This window comes from Protopterus annectens, chromosome 8.part0 (genome assembly GCF_019279795.1).
Source record: "Protopterus annectens isolate FY-2018-M chromosome 8.part0, PAN1.0, whole genome shotgun sequence".
Lineage (NCBI taxonomy): Eukaryota > Metazoa > Chordata > Ceratodontiformes > Protopteridae > Protopterus > Protopterus annectens.
Window position 1 is genome coordinate 313,352,335 of NC_056741.1, and position 10,935 is coordinate 313,363,269.

A 10,935-nucleotide genomic window follows, 5' to 3' on the forward strand; every position below is an offset into this window, starting at 1 on the left:
GAGAGTCCATTTTGCATAGCACCCAAGGATAAGGCCAACTCCTGAATTATGCCCTCTAATGCAATGTAAGCATTAAGCTAACAGTATCTGACATGCACATTATGTATCACTGCCACCATGCCATTTTCACTTACGTTTCATGAGTGCCAAAGAAGAACACCTGGTATTTGTTGGAAGGAGACTTCACCAATCCCTCAGGCATCTCATCAATCTGTACAAAATAAAAGCATGCAAATTTTAACATTTATTCCAGAAGAATGAAGCAGAGATCAACACGACTGAATTTTTTTTTTAGCAAATTATACACTTCCACAGCAGGAAAAAAAAATCTAGATAACCTTTGCGCACATTTTGCTTGCTAAACACTTATTGGCAGATGCCAAAACACGGTGCCTTTTTTTTTTTTTTTAAAGTTCATAGGCAATCCTCAATCACTACCAGTTTTCTGGTCCTATATGTAAAAGGCCTAACAGACCAACAAATGTAAAAAAAAGGAGAAATGGACAATCCACAAGCATCAAGTCTGCACTCTCACTCCCCAAGGGGAATTTGGGGCTAAACCATACTACACAACCCTGCATCTTTAACAGATATGCAACAACCCTGGCGTGAAAAGTTAAATCAGAGTTTATAACTTAGCTAAACTGTACATACCATAGCATCATGTTTTATGAGCACACTATACTAGTGTAGCCTAACCCTCACAGCAGGATAAAAATCACAGGCAATAGGACTACTAGGCAGGTAACTTTCCCAGGCTGTCAAGATTCCACCCCATCTCATCATACACCATTGGTACACAGTCACCGATTAGTCCCACAAAGGGAAACAATCACTATTAAGTATCTAATTTTTGTAGATATTAAAGATGGCTGCCACCAGTGTGCCCAAGGTCCTGAAGCCAGTTGTTAGAAGCCTTCCTTGAGACCCACCCATTGGACCAACACCATGAGTAGCAGCTGCACAACCAAAAGCAGTTTTCCAAACAAAACAAAAAAAAAAAAAAAAAAAAAAAAAAAAAAAAAGACAACCAATATAGCCAGTGCCTCACTAGAATACTGGAAAGGCTTGAAAGAACACACCTTTTAGAAAGCCACCTGGTAACTTTTGGAAACTTGCTGGCCCTCTTTCTCTTGACAAGTTGTCTATGCACCAAACAGTCCTCAACAGAACCCCCTTGACAGTGCAGCCCACACCATGAAGATATTACTCAGGAGTAGAGTATTCAAAGATTGACTGGCAAATATATCATTAACATTTTAAATCAGTAAACTCTCTCTGGAGAAGGCTAAGGGTGGAGATTCAACCCCCATCCCCTGTTGTAGTAACTACACCTGCAGGAGGAGATAATACTTACCCCGACTTCATGGCAGATGCCCATAACTGTAGCCCAACTTTACACCGGACAGGCTTGAAACTAATGGAACACAAATCCATTTATCCGGACGTGAATCGAAAGTTGCTCACCTTTCCTCAAGTGTTGACACCTAATTTGCCTACCCTCCAGAATCAGGCTGCTGGGCGCACACTGCTCCTCCTGGTGGGGTGATCTACACCAACAGCTATGACCGGTGAAACGCCCACAGGGGGATCCACACTGCCAAGGATTTCTGCAAGAATGCTTACACTTTCACTGGGTAATGTACTCAGGTGGCCATGTAGTGGACACTCCAAAGTAAAGCAAGTCAAACACCCTGCCAATGCTACTGGCTGACACCTGCCATTCATCTACTGGGTTCCAGCCAAAAGACAGGTGAACAGGCATCTTCACTGCTAAAACCCCAAGTGGTGTTTCTGGGTCGGTGGATACCATATTCCCCACTGGACTTTTACACACAAACTTAAAGTACCACCAGAAATCATTTCCACAACAAGATTGTTACTCACACCAAACTGACAAGACATTATGAAAAGTAATTTAAACATAAACAGAACCCAAAAATATCACTAGGCAGGCAGTCCAGGAAATCCCATAAATCTTAGAAAAGGCAGCAACAGTACCAAGGCACTACTGAGCATGGACCACAATGATTATCCCGATGTATTCTTTCATAGTGGGCAAGAGAAAGATAAAGCTATTCAGATACTATGTGGGAATATCTGCAGCAAGTTACATTAGATTAAGCTTTTTAAAACAGATTATTCAGAGACCAGCAATAACTCACTTGCTTCAGTTGAGCACAGTGCACTTTTTGCTGGACAATTAAGATGCAACAAATGCATGAAAAGTTTTCAGCTACTCAAGGGGCTGCGTGTGGAACTGGAATTCATTGACCAGCCATACTCTGGTTGAATGGTCAGGTATGCTGACCCCAAAACAACCACACGCCATGCCTATTACCTTTTCAGGAGGGAAATAAATGTCTGCAGGTCATATCAGATAAAGCTTCACCAGGTTATCCATGACAGCTCTCGTGCAGATTTCTCCATCCAAGTGGAGCCACGCTCAGGAAATTATATAAATAAAAAAAGGCATTCTGTACCAAAAGGGAAAGAACACAGCACTTGATCCAATGTATTCAAGATTTTGTCTACCATCCTAAAGAATTGGTACAAGCTAAGCCAATACAAAGAACTGAATGGGTATAACCATTAGTGTTCCTCATGATTAAGCTAGCCACCATTATTTTACCAGAAAAAATGCATACTAATGCAGACCAGAATTAAAAAAAAAAAATGCTTAATCTCCATGCCCTGGACTCACCTAAAAATTTAAAAGCACAACAAATTTTTAATTTTTTAATACTAGAAAGATCACAACATGGGTGGGACTGTACATGTGGGGGCATTTGTACCTTGACTGACACTAAATGGGAGTGACCACATTGCCATGTACAGACCTAGGGAAAAAAAAAAAAAACAACAACAAACATTACAAATTAAATGTAGTAATGACTATGCTAAATGTTTATGGATGAACTGCCTGGACAGTCACTTTTATACATCAATATCTGTAGTGGCACCTCGTGAAACCAGATTTCTTGGTAGGGCTCTTACTGTTAACTTCATTAATTCATAGTACTGAATGAATGGAAAACAAGTGTATGTTACAAGCTTGTTGAAGCTCGACACCTCAAAATATGGGAAGGTATTTGCAGGAATCTGTATTGCCATGGAAAAGTCAAACTTGTTCCGATACGTACAAAAAGAAAAACTTTCCCCACGTATACACAATAACTGTCCTAAACAGACAAACAAATTTTAGTAAGCTAAGCTCTCAGAAATTAGAAAGCCTAAAAAATGATGCATGTATTAATAAGATTAAGGTGGCTGCATCATACTGCAAGCTTAGTACAGCCTGTTTTATGTAACATTTCTGAACACTTCAAAATACTGTACAGACGTAGTTTTACTGTCTCATGCCAAGGCATCGCAGTTAAGGGTTTATCTGTTAAAGTAAGCAGTTTACTCCCAATTTATTTTTTGCAGTTTTGAAAACTGTAGTATGTAAAATATTTAACACAAGCAAAGTTGAAACCAAATATGGGCTTGGGGTAGTTTTCCACTTAAGCTTTGTCTGGGCAGCTCTTAAGATTAAGCAGTTAAGGCACAAATTAGTCTTTGGCTTTCATTCGGGCTGATACTTGGAGACATCAATGCCATGTCCCATGTTTTGTCTGGCATAAAACTGTACTACACTGGAGCAACCTTTGGGTGGCACAATGCCATCTTGCAAGGGCAAGAAAGCTATCCTCAACTTTGTGTATGCATAATGCTGAATCTGTGCTGTTAAGATAGCAAACGAACGACCTGAAGACAGAATTTGGATTTTCTCTTCATTTTTGCACCGTATTTTAATATTGCATTCACTGCAAATATTCAAAATGTACAGTACGATGATGTTTTGAATACTGATCCATAAAGCAGAACTTGGGAGACACAAGCTTAGATGACTGTCATGATCCTTGAATTATGCCGATAAAAGCTACATTCTTACAGCACGACCGAGCTTTCAAGACCCAACCATAACAGTTAGTGTTACAAGAGTACTATATCAAATCCACTTCGGCGTGCCACAGGCCACCCCTTGCAGTCCAGGACATTAGAGCTCAGAGAGAGTCAGGGAGGACAAGGTCATATCATGCAACGTCATCCACTGTGGCCAAACAATTGTGACAATTACTAGAGTCCAGCCTTGCTAGTAAACCGAAGACAAATCCAAAAGGAGTACAAATAGTGCCTTTAAGTCTGACACTGTTTTAATAAGGTGGGCCAATCAGAATCTGGGTTATCTTACAGATTAGTACCTTGCGGGTGGTACTGCGCAGCTTTGGGCGTGTCTGCCGTGATTGGCAGGTTTGATTGACATGTCAGACATAACCGCGAGTCGACATGCCGCAAGAAACATACATTTCACCTACATAAGCAGCGTTTATTTTCCATAACTAAGGGGAACCCAGCTCTTCCTGGTGTGCCTCCTGGTACTCTCTTATATGTTCCAGGAGGCACAAACACAAGTCTTCGCTTTGTCTTCCACACTTTTCATGCCAAATAAATTCATCCAGGTGGCTGTCCACCATATGCCTTAGTGTCCCGTTCATTTGCTTCAGCTGTTTTTTTTACAACGCGACCACATCCCCTCCACTGCGTTAGTGTGTGCACCTGGGTTAGGGTCTGCAAAATGTTTACTGTGATTCACAGTAAGGTGTGTATACTGCATTGACGACAGGTCAGAAATTCCCCTATATGCAGCCCATTCGTCAGATACAATCACAGAACCAGGTAACACATGCTTCCTTATTATCGGGAGTAAAGTAGCCGCGTCTCGTCACAACAAATGTCAGGTAGCCACATTTACTAGAACAGTCAGATACCAAAGACCCAACGGTCCATTTTGCCTAAAACTCGGCCGCGATTATTTAGCCTTGACAAGGAGGCATTCGTCTATTTGTACTTGAACACCTGGACCACCGAGAAGGGGATCCTGCAGAAGTGTCCAGCTGCACATCTCGGAGAAACCGATACCAGTCCACCAAAGTTGTCATGGATACTGTCAAGTGTTGTGTTAGCCTACAGATTGGGAGCTTCCTACACCACCAGTACATGACTTTAAGGAGAGTATCGACAGGCAGACGGTTGTGATGGAAAAAAGTTCCACAGAGCATTCCAGCTCTGCTTCTACATTTCCTTCCTGTGCATCTCCATTGGCACAATTCCTACAGACTGCAGGAATGTAACTGTGGATTTGGGCGAGGAGGTGATGCAGTGATGAGTCGTCCATCCTATTCATTTTATTAAGGTCACGAAGTAGCAATGGCCGTAAATCAACGTACAGGTAAGGTAAACGTAATAGAAATTAATTTCAGTGAATTTATAGCTAGTGCAGGACAAGAGGGGCGATTATTGCCATTAATAGCTGAATGGGTTACTTAACAGTTGCTGGGTTTGCATGTCAGGTGTTAAACTGCATGTGTGAATTTTACAGTTGCTCATCATTAACGACATTATAGGTGTTACAAGGCTTTTGTACTGGTTCTGTAGTGTAGTTTTTTTATGGTACTGTTTGCGTAGTGTTTACAGTATACGGCGATATTCATTTCAATGTTGCTTTGCCCATCCTGGGGGCGTGTCGGGATTTGCTACTGCGCATACTGAGAGGTACTAATCTGTAAGATAACCAGAATCTGTCCATCCTCAAACTAAGTAGGCTAAACTGTGCCGATATACACTGGAAACAATGGCACGACAGATGTCCTTAGCAGTTCAAATGCCATCTCAGACTTTTTGCCTTAGTCTCAGCCCAGCAGAATCATAAGGTCTGAAAAATGCATGACTACAGGAGTTAAGAAAGGTTGGATCTACACAAATGTGCAAACTCATTTAAAACAATTACAGCAATGGAGAGTATATTGACCTTGTGATCAGAAACCCTTGACTTTGGGATCAAAGCTTGGAGTAACTAACACAAACTCCAGCCTGTGCAAAAAAAAGTTAAGACAGTTAAACACCAACCTTATGGTGCCGAATTTAAAATACCCATTAAACGGATTTAAATTTTCTAACTGAGCACAACAAGAAACACAAATTTATTCACGGAAAGCAAGTCCAAAAAGGTCCCCTCAAACAACCAATGAACAGATTACCTTGATGGACCAGCAGCAGTGCACTGCCAAAATAATATTAATTCAATATTAGATGTCTACCCGTTTTCCTGATGCCTTCTGTGCAAGTAGATCTCCAGTGACTCTACCATTTCCCTCAAATGAAATCTGCTCAATGTAAGTCTGTCACCTTGTTTGGCCCCAACTCCCCACATGTTTCAGCCAGTCACAGTTGGGACCCACAGTGATACTGTAACCATTGTAAACATGTGGGGGCTCTGCACATCAGGTTGTCATGCCTCAACCCTATGGCCGCATGCAACATCACTCCCCTACAGGGATCATTAAAATAGCAGGTAAATCGGATTGCTGCTGTGGAGCAGAACAGCCCTCTTTTTATTTTTACAGGCTAGGGCTGGGACAAAATGCCTGCCACTACCCATCAGCCTTGACTGATGGGATCAATGACGTGTAGTTCATGCCTGATAGTGTCCTAATGCACATTGGGCAGGCACTGTGTCTTTTACTTGTCAAGTTGCAGATGTATAACCAATACTGGTCTACTGTATCCATAATTGTGTATTGACAGTGTCAAGTTTTCATATTGGGGTAGATGTGATCTGGTCAGCCACGTGTAGTGTTCCCTTTTACACAAGCCCCAAACTGCCCCCTCACCTACAATGGGTAAGAGGACACCACCAATTTACTCATGTTTTCCAGCAGGCTCCTCCCCTGCAGCCAAGGACAAGAGTACACCCCCCCCCCCCGGGCATACAAGTTTCTTTCTTTATCAAGATCTATGTAATCATTTAAGCAATGCCACCCCCCCCCCCCACCAACAGTTAATTCTTAAAAACCAGACAGCCTTCATATATTTATAGACCTCTTCATTCTCCAAACCCCTGGAATGAAGAAAGTATATTTTGACATCCTGTAGGTTTTTGCAAGTGGTGTTCTCTCAACACTGTATTCTAGACTGCCAAACTAGCAAGAAAGACATCTTGGATATCATCAGTAGTATATACTCTGACAAATCTACGATTCAAACATGGCTTACGACTCAAATCACCTCTTGACTCTTTCTAGCCCATCTAATTTTAATATTCCCTTTCTAGAAGAATCTGCAAAGCAGAAAGACTCTCCTATTCATGAACAGTCATCACGGCGATACTGTTGTGTACTGGTTCACCGGAAGTTTTGTGCAGGAGTGGGCTCGGCCAGGGTGACTGACGAGCCTAAAACCTAGGAAGTGGTAAGGAAATGAGGCATGACTGGCATGCCATGTACATTACCCCATGCTGACATACATACAATGAATGCAGACGAGCAGCTCAGTACTATACATTCCTGTGATAGTTTAGTTATTTATTTGTAATGCTGGTGCGCAAGGACCTTCTTCCAGTGAATATAAAAAATTACTTTTCCCTTTGCAGGGGGCAAGCCCCCTGCATCCCCCCTTGTAGTTGGCTCTTGGAGTTGGTATATTCAAATAGCATGGGGGGGGCACAGTGCCCCCAGAAGGGGGTGCAGGGGGCTTGCCCCCTGCAAAAGCAACTGGGAAAAAGTAATTTTTTATATTTACTGGGATCTCTTGTACAGTTGATGTAATACGGCGGTTTAGGATTACTGGTAGTAGTTTGTCAATTTGGCAGCTGTATTCCAGCATTTATGCTGAAACAGCTAAGCATGCACTCAATGATTCCCTAAACGGAGTTGAAATTCATATGTTGAATATAACTGATCACTCATCAAAATGAATATTCATGCAGAGGAAGCCACTTATTTTTGGTTATTCATAAGTACAGCAGACATCAACCAGGTGGGGTGGGGGTGGCGCTTGCTACTGCGCATCTGGTGAGCCAGTACACTACAATATCGCAACCATCTCTACCAGGTGGGTACCACAAAGATCAGTTCTTCTACTCTTATCTTTGTAAACAACCTAACCCAAGGCACTCAACCTCATTAAATGCATGCATACAGATTGTCTACTACAGACCTGGACCTTCTCCAGTTGACCTCTTTTCTATAAAAAATTACCTTGCAAAACATAACCATTAACCCCCCAAACCTCTGCAAACATTGCATAATGCCTGGGACATGTCCCATAACCAAGATTATGGTCTTAACAGTACCCCAATTACAAACATGGCAACTGGCTAATTCCTATTTAAGATGTAATACTCTTGACTATGGTGCTGAAGTAAACTTCCTTTGTGGATCACAAAACAGTCCCCTTGGACGACAATGGCAGTCACTGAAAAGGAATTCTACTTCCTCAATGGGAATATGGCCACCCTTACAACTCAGCCACCTTTCAATCAAACCAACCTTCACTACAGTCTATCCCAAACATTTAACTATGTCTGAAAAAGAATGCCCCTGCCTTACCCATGAAAATACAGGCAAGCCTCATGTGTCCCAAAGATCTAAACACAATTTTCTCACTATTAGCAAAGCTGCCCATTTGTCACGTCTCTGCCTAATCTAACCCACCTACCACAAGCTACTAGCTTGTTATTGACAGCATTCATTCTAACCAGTCACTCCTAAAATCTGGGAACCCTTCCTTCAAAGGCCATCTAATCCATCAGAAGCTAATACAGTTAATATGTACCTCTGGATGCAAAAGAAAAGCCAAACATGTGAAAACATTAATGCTGCTTACTACCAATTTTTAAGTTTTTGCACTTCTACTTCAACACAGCACCAACAATGGACATATTTCTCAACATGCCATGCGCTGCAATGACTATGTCACTCCAATAACCTCTCACACACGAATACCCCCCCCCCTCAAAAAAATTCCAAAACGTCAAAACAAGCCTGGATCACAACACAAATGCCTTTCCACTGTTTTAGTTCACACTAGTACAAAAAACTTACAAGACCTTACAATTACCATGGAGAATGAAGTTCTTTTCTAGCAGCAAATTAAAAAAACACGCGCCACTTTACCGGCCCAAACAGCACACGTGGATTATTGATGCATTTAAGTTTGCACTCTAACTTCAGTATTCTACTGCAATGTCCCCGATACCCTGCTCAACTGTTACTCGTGTTGTATGACCAAATTTATCTTGTTACTGTTCGCACCTCACGGAAAAGTTTCTTCTGCTATAATTCCTTTAATAACTTTTAACAGTATGGACTCTGTAAACTGTACCCCTGGCGGAGACTAAAATTGACAGCTCTCAGTCCCAGCTCACCTCTAGCATGATCAACTACAGTGGGTAGAGCAAAGAAAGCGACCGTGATCTACCATTTTGCATGGAAACACAAGGTCAGTTTAAATGCGCACACAAGTTTCCACCCAGACAGGTATTTGCCATTCTTACCACCTGTGGTCGGAAAATGGTGTAATATGGTACCTCCCCCTTTTCTACTCAAGCAACAGCTGCTCTCAGGGAGAAGCATGTGCTATCACAACGTTCTAGGTGTTAATAATCGCAATCCCCACCCACTTCTCTAAGGAGTCTTATTAAAGATGTGGAGAAAGCAGCCAATCCTAAACGCGGAGATGTAACCCGCCACCTATAATCAAGAGCACCACCTATAATACAACATTGAAGGCGAAGTTGAAGTTAAATTGGTGCGACAGAACTTTAACGCCATTAGTTCTGAGATTATAGTAAACATCTCCATAACCACATTAATGAAATCTAGCAGTGCAATACATTAGTCGTATAAAAACAATTAAGCTACATATTCTGCCTACAAAGAAAAACCACAACAGAGCGCAATGTGGAGGTATAAACGCCAAACAGAAGGGACACTACAAACTAATGCGCAACAAAACAAGCATACCCACTCATACAAATCTGACAAACTTAAGTAAAGCAACAAAATAAACAGCGTAGCTAAACCCCGCCTCCAACAGCATCGCACATTACACTGCTTCCATCGACCCACATGGTTTCTTCCACTACTTCAGTCAAGAAAAAAATAAAAAAGATCCGTACATCTTTTAAGTTAAAACAGCGCGGGTTTATGTAAATACCCATCCCCCATCACCACACAAGCACAGTTGGACTAAAGTATTGGCAATAACAAAGGCGGCCTCCTTACCCGCGCGGGCCAGTGTGGGTAGCCCTTCATCTTAGCAAAGACCAAGTCCCCTATCTTGTACTCCTGCTGCCGGTTCGACCTCGACATTTTCAAACAAGCGCGCCGACAGAAAGAGGAGGAGACGACGAGATAAACAGCAAATGGTAAAATTCGATTTGGGCTCGCGCCGAGAAACTCACGGCCTGTTTACTCCGCTCCGTAGTCGAGGGGGGCAGAAAGGTAACGGGCCCTTTTAAAAACTAGCGAACGTTCTCAACTTATTCTCTTCTATTCCAAACTCTTCAACTGCTACTCGAGTTGCTCAGACTAGCCCCCTACGCCTTTAGTCTTCACACACAATTTCAGCTTCCAGACGTTCACAGTGGCTCTTCAGCGAAGGGGGGCTCTTGCAGTTCCGGGGCCTGTCTGTTCTTCAGTCTCTAAAGCAGTCCGTTGTCTCTTTTCTTGCAACTTTCAAAGAAATGTTTAAATTCCCTCCGAATCCGTAATTGCGCTAGCTCTGGACCCTGTCACAACAAGGCGGGAAGAATCCCATACAAGTTGTTTGCGTTTGAAATTCAGTTGCACACTCCCTATGCGACCGCGCTCTCTGTGGCGCTGTGAAGCAACACACGTACCAACATCAAGCACACAACTCCCGGCGTGCGCAGGCCTCGCGACGTATCTCCACCCATTTCACGTTCATGCCTTTGCTCCCGCCCCAACCTGTTACCTAAATCTCCTCTTTGGTATTGGCAGCGTTCTATTTCTTGCTCACTAAGTCCGTGGACGCGCTTCTAGCTTTATTCCGCACACTGTTACGCGAATGGATTTTTTTCGCCGTTAC

General features: G+C 42.5%; 1 protein-coding gene across 1 annotated transcript in view; it reads right to left on the reverse strand.

The window, feature by feature from the left end:
* HDGF (heparin binding growth factor) overlaps positions 1-10,720 on the reverse strand; it is an 85,059-nt gene extending 74,339 nt beyond the window's left edge. Inside the window, exons 1-2 of the mRNA XM_044079811.1 lie at positions 10,110-10,720; positions 135-211 (exon numbers count right to left, since the gene is read on the reverse strand). Of these exons, the coding sequence (XP_043935746.1) occupies positions 135-211; positions 10,110-10,196 (164 nt within the window). The 5' untranslated portion in view covers positions 10,197-10,720. The remainder of the gene's footprint in view (positions 1-134; positions 212-10,109) is intronic.
* Between the last annotated feature and the right edge of the window lie 215 nt (positions 10,721-10,935).